This window comes from Pinus tabuliformis, chromosome 2_2, assembly GCF_031772625.1.
Source record: "Pinus tabuliformis cultivar Carrire ecotype Pingquan chromosome 2_2, CPIR1, whole genome shotgun sequence".
Classification (NCBI taxonomy): domain Eukaryota; kingdom Viridiplantae; phylum Streptophyta; class Pinopsida; order Pinales; family Pinaceae; genus Pinus; species Pinus tabuliformis.
This window is the reverse complement of record NC_142300.1, coordinates 182,184,491-182,202,090: the sequence shown is the minus strand read 5'-3', so window position 1 is coordinate 182,202,090 and position 17,600 is coordinate 182,184,491. Positions and strand designations below refer to the sequence as shown.

Genomic DNA, 17,600 nt, shown 5'->3' with positions numbered 1-17,600 from the left:
AGACTACAAAGAATGAAGAAAGAGAGGTATACGCAGGTTCACCTTGACCAAGTTGCGTATACACGCAGGTTCACTGAACACAAGTAGCGTATATGTACACATGCACTTTCACAGAAGGAAAAGCGCGTATATCTTGGAAAACTAAGGTTTTGGTCCGAGGTATTTGGTCTAAGATATTTTGATCCAAGGTATTGGTCCAAGATATTTGGTCTGAGGTATTGACCCTAGGTATTTGGTCCAAGGTATTGGTCCTAAGTGGTTTTGGTACATGGTATTGATAAAGGCCTAAAACTATATAAGGAGGAGAAGATCATTAGGCCAAGTGTGCAAGTATCGCATATCTGATTTAGTGTGAGATCTAGTATGCAGGTTATTGGCTTATGGTGCTTTGCTTGATCTGAACCAAGGATGAACCTTAGCGGTTGATGAGGGATAAGATCTAATGATGGATTGGGATCTTAAGGCTTGAAATGAATTATCATTATGTAGTTTGATCATGTATAGTCTAGATATGAATACTGACGCAAGTGTTATTCTGTAAATATTATGATCTGGATATAACTGGAGTCCAGAATAACTGCAGAATTATGAATTAGTATTTGCATATGTGTATGCTGGTTGGCTTTGATAAAAGCGCGTATACACGCTGGTTCGACACATGGAAGTAGTGTATACCTTATGAAGTATTTTTCACTTGTTTTTGTTTGTCGTTGTAGTGTTCTGGGTTCTGCTTTGGGTTATGGTGACTATATTCGGGTAACAGTGTTCTGAATGATCAGATTGATTGTGATTTATTATAGTGAAGATGGGTTGTCAAAGTGATTGATTGATTCAGTTGTTGGTTGATTAGAAAGTGGTGATTGAGTTTTAGTGATTTTTTGATGATTGTATTACAGTTATGATGTTGTTGATGGATCCAATCTGAAAACTTATGAAACGTGGTCCTTGGAGGAAGAAAGAAGGTCGTAGCCTTCTCTAGGTCATCGCCTACATACTAGTAAATATATCGGCTAGTATAAGAGCTAGGGGGTTGTAGCTCCCTTCCAGTACAAGCTGGAGAACGAGAGAAGGTTGTAACCTTCTACAGGTAGAAGCTTACATACTGGTATGAGTCTGCAACAGTACAAGATTGTAAACAGATTTTATTATTATTAAAAGAAGATATAGATGACAACAACAGGTGGTTTTTACCCACATTGGGTTTCCACCTTGTATCTTGTTGTTCATGTGTGTTGCTTATGTGTGATCCTTTATTCTAATTTTACCGCACTATCTAATAAATCTCTGATATTCTAGTTTAAGTTCAATGCATGATAAATTGGCTAAATAAAAAGTTCTTTGCATATACGTTGGTTGCTTTAAGTACAGTCGCGTGTACACACTAGTTCACTTAGTTGAAGTTGCATACGTAAATCTGTTTGGGAAACAAAATTATTGATCTGATAATACTGATTCACCCCCCTCTTAGTATTATTTCCAACAATTGGTATCAGAGCAGGTCCTTCAGAAGGAGCTTAATCACTTGAAGGGAGATCCATCATCATGAGTAATCAAGAAAGCGTGGGATCCATCAGACCATCAATCTTTGATGGAAGAAACTTTGTTTATTGGAAAATAAGGACCACAAGCTATCTACAATCACTTGGAACAAATGTCTGGGAAATTGTGGAAGGAGGATATACATTTCCAACAACAATTCCTACAGATACGGCAAGTAAAAGGCAATATGAAACCAATGCCAAGGCTGTCAATACTTTATTGGGAAGTTTGTCACAATCAAAGTTTGTCAAAGTCATGCAGCTCAAATTAGCCAAATAAATATGGGACAAAATCATTCTGAGCTATGAAGGAGACTCCTAGGTAAAACGTGCTAAACTTCAAACCCTCAGAATTCAGTATGAAACTCTTAAGATGCACGGTGATGAAATTATAGCTAGTTACTTCTTACGTATAGATGAGGTTGTTAATTGTATGAAGAATCTGGGTGAAGATATAAAGGAAGTTACCTTAGTTGAGAAAGTTTTAAGATCCTTGTCTGCTAAATTTGAATCAAAAGTGTCTGCCATAGAATAAAAATAGGATCTGCAGACTATCACTTGACTCAGCTCCACAGAATCTTAACTCCCTTTGAGATGAGAAAAGGAGGTTCATTAGATATGAGAGAATTCGCATTTAAAGCTTCAGCAAAAGGAAAGGAAGAACTCGATGAATCAGGACATATTTCAGAATAAGAAGATGAAGTAAACTTTGTCAAGAAGCTTCAATGGGGTTTCGGAAGATTTAGTGGTAAGCTACCCTTAAAATGCTTTGCTTGTGGCAGAGTCGGTCATTATGCTACCAAATGTCCTCATAAAGATAAATATGAAAAAGGGAAGGAATATGCAAAATGGAATAGAAAACAAGTTGTAAATAAAATGAGTTACTACACTCATGAAGATAGTGGTGGTTTATCAAATAGTGATGAAGATGAAAATAGTAATGACTACAGACTTATAATGGCTTATGACGATGATAATTTTTGGGATGCTTTAGAAGAAGATGACCTTCATGAATAAATCTCTAAACTCAAAATCTTTTTAGAAGAAAAGAATATGATTATATATACCTTGACATACCAACTTGCTGAAAAGGAAAAACATAATGAAAAACTAGAATGTGAAATTGTGGGTCTAAGAAAGGATCTTGAGAAAATGAAATCTCTCAATCTTAGATTTGCTAAAGGATTAAAAACTTTAAATGAAATTATCAAAGTGCAGTGGTATCCTCTGATAAAGACAGGTCTCGGATATACTGAAGAAGCATCTCAATCATAGAAGTCGTCAACCTCCACTAAAAGCTATCTTGATGTAGCAAAGAACAGTGAACAGTATGACAATCATCAGCAAAGACATAAAGCAGATCACTAGGTAAATCAGACTCAATTTTCTTCAAGGATGAACAGAAGCCACAACCAACCTCAGGTAAATCATACTCAATTTTCTCCAAAGATGAATATCAACAGAAGCTACAATCACCAGGTCAATAGATTCGATAGTCGCAGGAACTTATTTAATGGGAAATGTTTCTTATGTCATAAGTTTGGACACAAAGTTGCTCAATGTGTTGCTTACAAAACCATCATGAATAGAGAAGCACAAAATCAAAGGAATGTGACAGGGATAAAGAAAAGTTCCTATAATAACTTTTCTCTTCTTGAAAATGAAATAGAATGCTCAATCTGTAACAACTTTGGCCATGTAGAATCTGAATACAGGAGAAAATTTCGGCAAACATCTCAAAAGGAGAAAACTCCATTAAATCCCAAGATATGGAGAAGGAAAGAATCTCAAATAGAAAGATGTGGTATAGCCTTGTATGCAGAAGGACAAGAAAATAAGTGGTACATCGATAGTGAATGCTCAAAACGCATGACAGGAAACAAAGAAAAAATTCAATCATATAATTCCTTAGAAAAGGACAAGAATGTCTCATTTGGAAACAACACTCCTGCTGTTATAAAAGGTAAAGGCCCTATTTTCTTGAAAGAAAAATTTAAAGTTGGGAATGTTATGTATGTAGACGGTCTAAAGCATAACTTGTTGAGTGTTAGTGAAATGTGTGATCAAGGAAATGAAGTGGTGTTTCGACCAAACGGATGTGTTGTTCGTGATCTTGATACAAGAGAAACTGTGATCAAAGGTACAAGAACTCCAAAAAACTTATACATACTCAAGGGAGGACAACAACAATGCTATCTAAGAAAAAATGATGAAAATTGGCTGTGGCATAGAAGATTGGGACATCTAAGCTTTTCTCAAATAAGAAAAGCATACAGATTCAACGTTGTTCGTGATCTTCCAGATATCAGCATCCCTGAAAATACAATATGTAAACCATGCCAATTCGGTAAGCAAACTAGAGCTCACTTCGTTGAAAAAGAAGGGTCAGCTAGTAAGCCTCTTGAACTTATCCATACTGATTTATGTGGACCATCAACGAAAAAGTCACCTCGTGGAGAAGAATACTTTATTTTGTTCATCGATGATTTCTCCAGAATGTGTTGGATAGGTCTTCTAAAGCATAATGATGAAGCATTTGAAAAGTTCCAAGCCTTCAAAGATTTGGTTGAAAATGAATCAAATCGCAAAATCAAATGCCTCAGATCTGATCAAGGAGGGGAATTTACCTCGGATGAATTCTTTGACGTTTGTGAATAACATGGAATAAAAAGGAAGTTCTCCACCGCAAGGACTCCTCATCAAAATGGAGTGGTAGAAAGAATGAACATAACTATTCAACAAATGGCTCGAGCTATGCTAGATGAATCTGGAACTCCTGCAACCTTCTGGGGTGAAGCTACATTTGTCGCCGTAACTATTCTCAACCAAGAAAATGTTCAGGTAAACAGCACTCAAAGTCCACATGAACTTTGGTATGGTAAGACTCCTACTATAAAATACTTTAAAGTTTTTGGAAGCAAATGTTATATCAAAAGGAATAATGAAAAACTTGGTAAGTTTGAGCCCAAAGCAGATGAAGGTATTCTTCTTGGTTACTCTTCCCGAAGTAAAGGATATAAATGTTATAATAAAAGACTCGGGAAAATTGTTGAAAGTGTTGATTTTGTAGTTGATGAAGCATGCAAAAATCCAAAACAGATAAAAACAGAAGATTATGACAATGAAGAATATGGGGATTACTTTCCCACATCAAATCATAATGATTCTAAAGAAGAAACCAATGAAGCACCAGAAGAACAGATAACAGTAGAAGAAAAGACTCTGTCCAGGTATGTTTAGAAAAATCATCCAGAAACTCAAATTTTAGGGGAAAAAGAGGCAGGTGTACAGACAAGAAGAACTATTACAAAAACCTCAAGCTATCTAGCATTATTATCCTCCACCGAACCTCAAAATATAAATGAAGCATGCAAAGATGAATGTTGGGTCAAGGCCATGAATGAAGAACTCGAGCAAATTGAAAAGAATAACACTTGGGAATTAGTTCCTAGACCTCATGATAAAAATATTATAGGAACTAAATGGATATTCAAAAACAAGATGAATGAAAATGGAGAAGTCATTAGAAACAAGGCCAAACTTGTTTGTAAAGGGTATGCTCACTAAGAAGGTATAGATTTTGAAGAAACTTTTGCACCTGTTGCTAGAATTGAAGCCATAAGGATGTTTCTTACTCTTTCTAGCTTTGAGAAATTCAAAGTATACCAAATGGATGTAAAATCTGATTTCCTTAATGGAGATTTAGAAGAAGAAGTTTATATTGAACAACCAGAAGGATTTATTCTTGGAAATGTTGCAAAACTTGTATGCAGACTCAAAAAGGCTCTTTATGGTATGAAACAGGCTCTAAGGGCCTGGTATTACCACCTTGACAAATATCTACACCAACAGGGTTTTTCAAAAGGGTCAGCAGATAACAATTTATATACAAAGGTTGGCACTGATAAATTTCTAATTATTGTTGTTTATGTTGATGATATCATTTTTGGTAGCAATTAAGAATCCATGAGTCAGAATTTTGCTTCAGTAATGCAGCAATAATTTGAAATGTCATTGCTTGGTGAACTTACCTATTTTCCTGGTCTACAAGTTCAACAAAATAAAGATGGTATTTTTCTTTCACAAACCAAATATCTCAAACATATCTTGAAAAGGTACAGCATGGAATCTTCTAAACTTGTATGTACCCAAATGGTAATAGGATGTAGTCTCAGCTCAAATGATGAATCAACAGTAGTACATCAACCAACTTACAAATCCATGATTGGCAGACTTCTTTATCTAACAGGTACCTGACCTGACATCATGCATGCAGTAGTAATATTTGGAAGATTCCAAGCAAATCCAAAGGAATCACACCTTCAGGTAGTCAAAATAATTTTCAAATATCTTCAAGGAACACAGAACTTTGGTTTATGGTAACCTAGAGATACAAATCTTACTCTTCATGCATATACAGATGCAGATTGGGCAGGAAGTGCTGATGACAGAAAAGGCACTAGTGGTGGTGCATTCTATATGGATTTCAGGTTAGTGTCTTGCTTCAGCAAGAAACAAAGTTCAATTGCATTATCTACAGCTGAATCAGAATATGTGGTTGTTGCATCTTGTTGCACACAACTACTTTGGATGATGCAAACATTGCAAGACATTCAGATCACATGCACTCCACCCATCTCCATTCTATGTGATAATACAAGTTCCATCAGTATTTCAAAGAATCCAGTCATGCACTCCAAGACCAAGCACATACCCATCAAATACCATTTTCTACATGAACAAGTGCTTGAACAAAAGGTCAAATTGGAATATGTTTCCTCCAAAGAACAGGTTGTTGATATATTCACTAAACCACTACCTAGAGAGACATTTGAATATCTCAGACAGAAGCTGGGAGTAGTTGCTGCATCATCCTACCGTTAAATCAAATTTTTCAGAGAAAGGTTATTATACACGTATTTCATGAAGTATAATCGCGTACACATGCGGGTTTCTGTGGGTCAAGGAGTGTATATGTTTTTCAGACAAGAAAAACAATGGGGTAGGCTTTGATATGGGTGTTTTGACTGATATTGATGATTAATATGCTATGTTCATTAATTTTATCTGACTAACAAAGATGCCTTGATCATTGACCTGTTAACAATGCACAGGTAGCATCGGTTTAGGGGGAACATTAGCCTTCACGTACATTCAGCGTTGTTGGAATCATGGTTGTTGAGTCTAGCTATGGCTTCAGATATTTAAACCATTTGTTGCTCAAGTTATGTAAAACTCTAGGGTGTGATATGCCTTCTCATATTTTTAAATGAGTCCTCTTGGACAAATGATGTAATTTGTATCCCCACTTTACATGGGATGAATGATGTAATATTTCTTGTTTTTGTCATGTATAAACAATTGGTATATCCCCACTTGGTTGGGTGGATGAGTCAAATTTGGTATATCCCCACTTGGTTGGGAGATGGATATATGTATGAGTCATTGGTGATAGGAAGGTCATCCTCACATAGTTGAGTTATAGAGACATGTTATTCTTTTAGAAAATATTTTTGCAGACTTTGCTTGTGCTCAGGGTGAACATGGATGGTTTCAGTACATCTCAGCATGTACACAAGGGGAGCATGACTAGTATAATGTATGTCAAAGGGGGAAATTATCTTGGTCCACCCTTTGCCTTGATGTCAAAGGGGGAGAGTGACTTGGTTTTGTTGTTGCCATCAAGTCCAAAGGGGGAGATTGTTGGCATTATGATACAGGTGTTGTCCTTAATGGCAACTCACTCAGATGAAAAATCACAATACAGCATGTCAACAACAAAGAATTATAGATCAAACTACAAAGAATGAAGAAAGAGAGGTCTACGCAAGTTCACCTTGACCAAGATGCGTATACATGCAGGTTCACTGAACACAAGTAGTGTATACGTACACACACACTTTCATGGAAGGAAAAGTGCGTATATCTTGGAAAAATAAGTTTTTGGTCCAAGGTATTTGGTCCAAGGTATTTTGATCCAAGGTATTGGTCCAAGGTATTTGGTCTGAGTTATTGACCCTAGGTATTTGGTCCAAGGTATTGGTCCTAAGTGGTTTTGGTCCATGATATTGAGAAAGGCCTAAAACTATATAAGGAGGAGAAGATCATTAGGCCAAGTTTGCACGTATCGAATATCTGATGTAGTGTGAGATCTAGTATGCAGGTTATTGGCTTATGGTGCTTTGCTTGATCTGAACCAAGGATGAACCTTAGTAGTTGATGAGGGATAAGATCTGATGATGGATCAGGATCTTAAGGCTTGAAATGAATTATCATTATGTGGTTTGATCATGTATAGTCTAGATCTGAATATTGACGCAAGTGTTATTTTGTAAATATTATGATCTGGGTATAACTGAAGTCCGGAGTAGCTGCAGAATTATGAATTAATATTTGTAGATGTGTACGCTGGTTGGCTTTGATAAAAGTGCATATACACGTTGGTTCGACACATGGAAGTAGCGTATACCTTATGAAGTATGTTTCAATTGTTTCTGTTTGCTGTTGCAGAGTTCTGGGTTATGCTTTGGGTTTTAGTGACTGTATTCTAGTAACAGTGTTTTGAATGATCAGATTGATTATGATTTGCTACAGTGATGATGGATTGTCAAAGAGATTAATTGATTCAGTTGTTGGTTGATTCAGAAAGTGATGATTGAGTTGCAGTGATTTGTTGATGATTGTATTGCAGTTATGATGTTGTTGATGGATCCAGTCTGAAAATTTATGAAACGTGGTCCTTGGAGGAAGAAAGAAGGTTGTAGCCTTCTGTAGGTCACCACCTACGTACTAGTAAATATATCGGCTAGTATAAGAGATAGGGGGTTGTAGCTCGCTTCCAGTACAATCTGGATAATGAGAGAAGGTTGTAATCTTCCGCAGGTAGAAGCCTACGTACTGGTATGAGTCTGTAGCAATACAAGATCGTAAACAGATTTTCTTATTATCAAAAGAAGACATCGATGACAGCAGCAGGTGGGTTTTATACACATTGGGTTTCCACCTTATATCTTGGTGTTCATGTGTGTTTCATATGTGTGATGCTTTATTCTTCTTTTACTGCATTGTCTAATAAATCTCTATTATATTGGTTAAAGTTCAATGCATGATAAATTGGCTAAATCAAAACTTCTCTGTATATACGCTGGTTGCTTTAAGTATAGCCACGTGTACACGCTAGTTCACTTAGTTGAAGTAGCATATGTAAATCTATTTGGGAAATAAAATTATTGATTTGATAATACTAATTCACCCCCCTCTCAGTATTATTTCCAACAACAATTTACCCTATATCACAAGAATACAAACTCAACTCAATTACCTATTTTTATAACATTAAAATCAAAATAAAAAACTTGAAGATATTAAAAATAACTTCTTATCATAATTTTCTATTATTGTGGTGTTCTCTTTAAAGAAAAGACTAATCAAAACCACCTTATACTCTATTACCTTTATATGCTTTTGATTCACATATTCAATTGAATATGATGCATATTCCATTTCAACTTCATTACATTAAAATTTCTACATTAACTTATTTGTATTTATTTATTTTTAATAACTTTTATATTAATATAATTCACACATTCAAGTGACGTGGTGTGGTGTAGGTAAATTCTTGATGCAAACAAAGACAATTCCTCTAGCCCAAGAGAGTGGGTCTAGCCACAAACAAACAATCTAGTGAAAACTTCCTTAGGCTAGAATCAAATAAGAGGGCCTACCTCTTAGAACGCTATTCTACTTGGTGGTGATCATGCTTCCTTATTCTATCTACCTTTTGTTTCCTTCCTTCGAATACCTGAAACAAGCAAGAAAACAACAACAACAAACGTGATAGCATACAAATTGTAGTCAGCCTACTTAAAAAGTCAAGGAATATTAACCCATCAAATGTAAGATAACACTTAATATAGGAAATCAATCAATAGTTGTATTCATATAAGTTCAAAAAGAGATTACAATCAAAGCCTTGACATTGCAGGTCTCCCCTGACATATTCGGGTTCTCACACCTCTGCTAGCATCTCATGGATAACAACGACAATGGAAGTTTTAAAGCTTCTTCCCTTTAGTACCAAATCAAACCAAACACACTATTCTCCCTCCACAAACATAAACTAGAAAGCTACACGCTATAGATACCTTGTGGGTTATTCAAGCTCCAAAAAAAGACTGGTTCAGCTTGGAAAAGGAGGAGTTTATATAGCTTTGATGGAGGGGAGATGGTTCCTCTTATGATGGGAGAGGGCTTATATCTTTGGTTTGTTCCATCTTAATAGGGGAAAGGAGCCCAAACTGACTTCCTCGACTCCATCCAGCCCAACCATTTACCAAACTTCTGTTACGAAGCTTCTAAACCTGGAAGCTTTGACTCCATATTTTAAAAAATTGCCAAAAGAGGATCAGCATGACTGAGAAAAGGCTCATTTGCACCATACGATGCTAGGCCAAGTTTCAGACTCTACAAATCAGTGCGAGGAGGAAATAGTTCATTAGAGCCGGTCTTGTAAATGGGGGTAAAAGGAAGATTCTTAGGAAATGATGCAAAAGGGAAATGTTCTGCTCATGAAGAGGGACATAATGGGAGTCTCTTCATGATGGGAAAGCATGTAGGGTTCACTGTGGAGGTCCTCTAGGATCTAGGAATGGGGAGTACAGGGATAGTGACAAAATGTTTTGTAACAGATGCCCCCTAAAGCATGAAGCTCGAACTAGAGTGAGAGGTGAAATGCTTTACAAGTAGATGCCGGGAATTGGAGTCCATCGTTGGAAAACCTACAAGAAAGCATAGATACATATACATCACTAAAACTCTAACAAATGATACATTAATCGTGGTATGGACGTAGCCATCCAAAGAGAGATCGTGTAAATGGATCCAAGGAATGGGCGCATCCATCCAATAAAGAGGATCATATCGAAACCAAGGTATGGTTGCAGCCATCCAATAATGAGAAGGATCACATATAACAACTCATGGTATGGTTGCAACCATCCATCTGAGAGAGACATGTATATCAGCATGATCATGTCAGATCACCTTGCAACATGGAATTTTTTAATATGAGTCTAGGGCCTTGCGCTCCAACATAACCCGATCAAAGTACAAATTCTAACATGTGAATAGATGTGTTGAAGTCGAACATGATAGAGAGTCACTTGATTAATGTTCAATGATGTGGAATGTTAACAACTGCGAGAGAAACCACCAATAATGACAATGGCTCTCAAGGTACCAGCAGCACTATCCACGAAATGTGAATAAAGGAACTGAAGTCAAACACCTGTGAAATCAACTGATCGAAAGCCAATGATATGAACTCATCATCGGGTGTGAAGAACTTTCCATTAGGGCATGCAAGCTCTAAGGTATTGGAAGGGAGTCTCTCAACCAACTTCCCGGATAATGAGCTGAAGTCAACAGGAAGTGACCATGTCGAAGGAGGGCCATGATGTATCCCACATCATCGACACAAGACAAAGGGATTCAATGATAATGGATGATACAGAGAATCAGGAATGAGTGTAACTGTAGAAGGACAACTCTTGAACATATCAATGACATGACTTTGGAGTTTTGCGGCTTTTGGATCCATAGGATCGGAGGTCATGATGACGTGGCAGAGATCAAATGAAAGGAAAAAATGAACGGCCTAAACCAGGAAAGTCAACGATGAAGTGAGGATATACCAACCCAACACGAAGCAGAAAGTGCCATGTTCAAGAGTGAGCTGTCGACACAATTGATAGAATTTCCCATTTCCCCCACCATTTCTGGCAGGTCCCCCAATTATTTTTTAATCACAAGCTTGAAGGGGATAGCATGTGCTTGCACTGTAAGTCCATCCTTCAAATGAATCCAACATAGCAAGATTAATTAGCGCTAACAAGGAGAAGCTCATGTCCGTCATGGTGATGAATCCGATATCGTTTAACTTTAACGAGTCCGACAAAGGTGTAAATCAATATCTTTTTCATGTTTAGAGAGTTTGAAAAAGACATAGAAAAGAAAAATCCACATGGTCCCTTTTCATACATTTGTGTCTCTCGAGCCCAAAAAGGTAGAAAATGATACTTGAGAGAACCTCCTAGCCATGTTCAACTAAGGTGTACCTTTTTCGTAAATAGTTTATCCCAACCTGAAAAGGGGGTAAATGTATACTGGGTAAATGATGTTTCACAACCTTTAATGAGTTCAAAATGACAAGATCTCGACAATATTTTCATATATTGAGAGTCAGAAAATAGTTCAAATATGAATCCCTACTTTTACTTGCTTTAACGAGTCTAAAAAGGAAAACTACTCAACAATCGTTTTCATTTTTACGAGTCAGAAAAGAGCTTAAAGATAACTTGTCCTGGAGGAACGAGTGGTATAAAGGGTAGAAATTGGTTCCGTTTATGGTGGAACTACTCTAAAACATGTAATGGTCAAGAGGTTGGCTAACAAGACCACTCATCACTGTGGTTCCTCAAGAAAGGAAAAACAACCAAGTGAAAGCATATGATCAGCCAAAGATATGGTGGCGATGGAATGAAACAACCAAGGCTCATCTAGTAGAAATTAGCTAATAAAAAAACGACAATGACAAGAAGTAAATTGGGAATGGGTTCATTTTTACACAAGCTTGAACCATGGGGAACTCTGCTTGAATTCAGTTTCATGTTTACATAAGCTTGAAATGAAAAAATATGCTTTAGTTTGGTTTTCATTTTTACATAAGCTTGAAACAAAAACTATGCTTAAGTTACAGTTTGCATGCCCCTAGAATAATGACTCAATCTGAGGTACATTCCCCCAAAGATCCATTTCATTCAGCTAGGTGGATGGAATGAAGGTTCACTTTTGAGATCCAGGAAAGACTCGACTGAGATTTTACGAGATCTTAATCAAAGACTCAATTTGGAAAAGGGAGTTGTTTCATTTTTTAATGAGGTTGACATAGTAAAAGAACTATCCTCCAGACTCTTTGTTTCATTTTTTAAAGAGCTTGACACAAGACCAGGAACCATGCTCCGGCACTTTGTTTCATTTTCTAACGAGGTTGATATAGGAACAAACTATCCTCGCAATCTGTTTCATTTTTTAATGAGGTTAATACATGAAAAAACTATCCTCTCACATTGTTTCATTTTTTAACGAGGTTGACATAAAAAAATAACTATCCTCGTACGCTGATCATGGACCATATGAGAACATGGCCCCTAAGGGGTCCTCATTGGACAGGAGAACTACGCTCTAGGAGGAACACATGTCAACTGGTACAAATGACAGATCAGTTTCCAATGCCCCCAATACATAATGTATCATGCCATCTGCATGATCATCAGCAGATGTGGAGACGGAACAGGTAATTGTTGGGTTAAGAAAAAGGTATATTTTCTCCTCAGTAATTGTTTTATTTCATATTTATCCTTACATGATTATCTATGTTTATGGATTGAAATAAAGTAAATAACAATTAAAGTTGGATGAAAGCACTTGGTAACAAATTAGATAAATCTAGCATAGGAAACTGACTTTTTACCATCCTTGTGTGTAGAAGATGCGGATTGGTCAATAGTCGTTCACTTGAAAGAGCAACACCATGCTATAAAAGGGAAAGACAACGTCTGAGGTAGGAAAGGCAGCTAGAGACCAGGTAGACCAATACTATTTCATGACGGAATCAGATTATGTATTGCAAAATCCTTAGGATCCCCTGATCCTGAGGATTCTCTTTTACCTCGTTTATTCTTTTACTATTATATATAAGGCCGAAAGGCAAATGAAAAGAAATTCAGACTTATGTAATCTATAATTATTCTTTTTGAGACATATAATATTGTTATCTCAGTGACGCCGTAATTTGGTTAATTATATTAATCAAGAAAGACTGCGTTTGATCTCCACTTATATTCTGAGTATTCCTTAGCAGAGACTTCTGGCGACTCTGGGCCCAATCAAGAGAAGTTCTGTTTGTGTAATACTCTTTCCATTTGAATCTTTATTAATTGTTAATGTTCAGTTAATATCATTTTTATTATTGTGAGGATTGACAATTCCAATTCATACTATTGTTCATTCCAATTCATACTTAGTCGTGAGATGTATCAGAGTAATGCTTTGATTGGATTGGTTATATTAGTTTCAATAGTAGATTGCTCTTCATTTGAGTTATGTTATCGTAGATCTTAAAGATAGTATTAATTCATTTCCATAATCCGCTTACAGAGAAAAATTGTTGTTTAGAAATCATTTATCATATTTGCTTGCTTGTTGTTCAATTCTCAATTGTCATTCAATTGAGATTGTCATCCAATTGGGAATTATCGTTCAATTAGGATTTGTCATGCAATTCTGATTTGCTATAGATTAACATTGTTTTTCAGTTGTTACAGTTCTCTTTCTTGATCGAGTAAGTTATTTTTAATTCTATTTGAAGGTTTCCAAGCGTGATTCTTTGCATTCACATTTAGATTCATTTGATTTTGGAATAAGTTAGAAAAAATTACTTAGTGTGTTAAGAGTTCTCTTAGAGTAATTTCTTCCTTACTTATTTCTTTAAGAGTTGTGTGAATTGAGTTGAAGAGACAGTTATTAGTGATTGCAACGATTTACCATTAGCTAACCTCTGAATTCATTGCATAGATTGTGATGACACTCTTAAGATAAAAAGACTTACCTTGGGTTGACAATTAATGTAGGAATTAAGATTGCTTGTAAAAAGACATTTTAGTGCACCAACATTTTGGCATCGTTTCCGAGGAGAGTGTTTTAAGTGATTTTCTTTTATCTTGCTGTGAAATAATTGGGTTTTAAAAACATAAGGTCCCGCTTTTCAGCAAAATCTTAAAGGTTAAATAGGAATTGGTTTTTATGAATGACTAGGAATAGAAATATAGAAAAAGAGCGGAACCCCCCACCGAAATCTGCAAAACCCAAAGTATCGGTGAACCTTGGGAGAACAACCTTTATAGATGAAATTGTAAGAAAATCAGAGTCTCAGGCATTAGTAGGATTCCAGGTAGTATCTGGAAAAAGTTCTATTGTTATCCCTCAAGAAGCAGGCTCACCATCTGCAGCTTACGCTGAGATTCAAAGCCAAGTTGGAGGACCAGAATAGAGTCTTCAAGCTACAAGAAGTTTACATTTTGATCCTCTACAAGAGGGAAAATCTTGTAAATTAAGAGAAGGAAAAGGAGAAACCAGTGGGACTACTAAGGCAGAACCACAACTGTCTGAACAGGGATCTCCTATGATCCCAGATCTAGGTAGTGCTACAAAGCCAGCTCGGGTTGCTAATCCTTCACTTGCTCAAAATTCACCCCCTGAAATCCCCGAATGTTATTGGCACATTATGACCAAATGGCAGATCAGCCACCTCAAGGTCAAACCTTGAAATTAGAATATCCCATAGTTGACCAAGTGGCCAATTCCCCCATGAAGGCTATTCCTCAGTAGAGCATCCCAACTTCCCATGGGATGATCACAGAGGATCCCCATGCTTTCCTTTTTGAGTTTGATGTCCTCTGTAGAGGGTATGATTACACCACTAACCTTCACAAACTAAAGTTGTTCCCTTCCACTCTAAAAGGAGCAACCTTAAGATGGTTCATGGGTCTAGGTGGGCGAACTATTAATTCTTGGGACGATATGAAAACCTCCTTCCTAAAAAGATACCAGGGATTTTGTAAGACTAGGGAAATAAAAGATGAAATTTTTAAGATGACTGCAAAAGAGAATGAAATACTAGAAGAATATGTAGAATGGTTTAATTATAATTTGCAGAGGTCTCCACACACTGCCTTACTAAAAGAAGTCCTAAGAGCTATCTTAATTAAAGGAATGAAAGAGGAATGGGTAGAAACTCTAAATTTAATGGGAAAAGGAGACATTTCTTAGGAATGTTATGATGAAATCATTCGCTTGTGTATCATGTGTTCACGAGGAAGCACACGTACAAGAACATGAAGCTGAGATCCCATGAGCAGGGGAAGCAAACCACACAGTGGAGGCATAACGCGGATGGAAATTGGTAACCTCATAGAAAATTTCAAGATGAAAATCCTGGGCACTCTCACAATGCAGCTGGACGTCTTACAGGCTAAACAAATACAAGCCTTAGCAGAAAAAAACTTGGCCATCTTCTGTCCACGTTGTCAAAAGAAGCACAACCAACGGGAATGCCCATTAGACATGGTGCAAACATGTGCTACTTGTAATAAAGAGCATGCCACTGAACAATGTCCATCATTGCCGGGGCTGAAAGAAATATTCAAGGAAGCAAAAGAAGAATAGAGTCGGTATATCAGATGAACCATGATCGACAGTGGCAGGCTAAACCTACAGGTATGTCAGAAGGCGCATCCCAGTTCTTTCCTTCTTCACAGTTTAATTAGCAATAGAAACTTGGGGAAGCATGGCAGGGCCAATCACCCTGCCCAAATTGGAAAACCCAGCCATTACCTATGATGTCCTGGCCAACACAATCTTTTCCGGGTAATGGCTGGCCAAATTCTCCTTTTACTCCCATTTGGAAGGGCAATCCCTAACAATCCCAGTGGTCTGCCTCCACCTCTCAAAATCTGAATTGGTCTACAAATTGGCAGTGACCATTGGGGATATCCAACACACCAATGGGGATAGGTCCTCAGCCTCAACTTGCACTTTCAGATCCGTATACATTACAGCAAAATCTCCAACCTCTTCTACGCCCTCAATTGCTAGCTCAATCAAATCCAAATCCTAATAACAGACCGGTCCAGTTGGTACATATTATTGAAAGCTCAGATTATGAAATTGAGCAGAAAGAATGTAATGAACTTAGATTAAGGTCTGGACGTATCATCAACCCTAATGAAAACAGGGATCAACCTTCAATCGAAATTGAAACCCCACCTATACATATACCACCACCTGTAATTAATACCAAACTAAAACAAGGAGAAGACGTAGATCAACATGAAGACCCTGAAAAACTTACAGTCACTTCTCCCCCGTTCCCAAAAAGGTTAATGATACCCAAACCTATTGTTTATCCATATTTCGACCTTGTAGGGGAACTAAAAAATATTTTTATTAAAATTCCTCTCCTGCAGGGCATTCAAGACATACCCATGTATGCTAAAACAATTAAAGCGCTATGTGTAAAGAATCCTACGAGGAAAGAAAAAACCTCACCCACCATTCACATTGTAGGGACCTTAACTGATTTGCTCTTGGGAGGGGAAACTCCAATAAAGTATCAAGATCCTGGAAATCCCATAGTTACAGTTCAGATATATGGCCACTCTTTTCCCAATACTCTAGTTGATCTAGGTGCAGCCATTAATATTTTAACAGCAGAAACATGTCAATCACTTGGTATTACAGCCCTGGAACCAACCACCACTTTATTAGAACTTGTTGATCACTCGGTGGTAAGGCCAGAAGGAACCTTACAGGATATTACAGTTTATGTTGATTCGTGGGAATATCAAGTATATTTTCTTGTCATAAACCTAAAGAGTCGATTAGATGGGCACCCTATGATTCTGGGACAACCTCGGCTTGCGAGAGTTGATGCTTATATTGGCTGTTGGGAAGGAAGGTAGCATGACTATTACAAAGGGGGATGCTTTAAAAAATATTGTGTTGTATCCTCTCGCCAAGCCAAGTCTGCCCATTGTAAAAATCTGTAAAAGACCACCAGCGTACCTCAAGGAAAGCATCCGTTCACCACTCACAGTAGCAAAGGCACTGGAAATTAAAGATCAAACTGAAGACAGCGTTATGAATAATTTTATAAATCAGCCTTCTAATGTGAGAAATGTAAAGTGTCAAATGCTGAAAGCAATCCTGGATAATGAAGCCATGGAGGATCCTCTAAAGGATACTGACGATTAGCATATTCAGATCATTGTTGTTCATAACAACAAACCTATTGAGATCGAACCTGACAAAATTGTAAATATTAATGATGGTCTAGATAGTGATCAACATCAAAATCTCATACAGGTCCTCTAGAAATATAAATGGGCTTTTGCACGAGATTATCCTAATATGAAAGTAATAGACCCATAGCTGTGTACACAC

General features: G+C 37.0%; 1 protein-coding gene across 1 annotated transcript; it reads left to right on the top strand.

Moving 5' to 3' along the window:
* Window positions 1-16,162: 16,162 nt before the first annotated feature.
* Window positions 16,163-17,119, top strand: LOC149192000 (uncharacterized). The gene has a single exon (XM_089406804.1). The coding sequence runs from the start codon at window positions 16,163-16,165 to the stop codon at window positions 17,117-17,119; it is 957 nt and encodes a 318-aa protein (XP_089262930.1).
* The last annotated feature ends 481 nt before the right edge of the window (window positions 17,120-17,600 follow it).

What these genes read in the sequence shown, in the direction of transcription:
- LOC149192000 (XM_089406804.1), top strand. Translation starts at nt 16,163, where the DNA reads ATGGGGATAGGTCCTCAGCCTCAACTTGCACTTTCAGATCCGTATACA.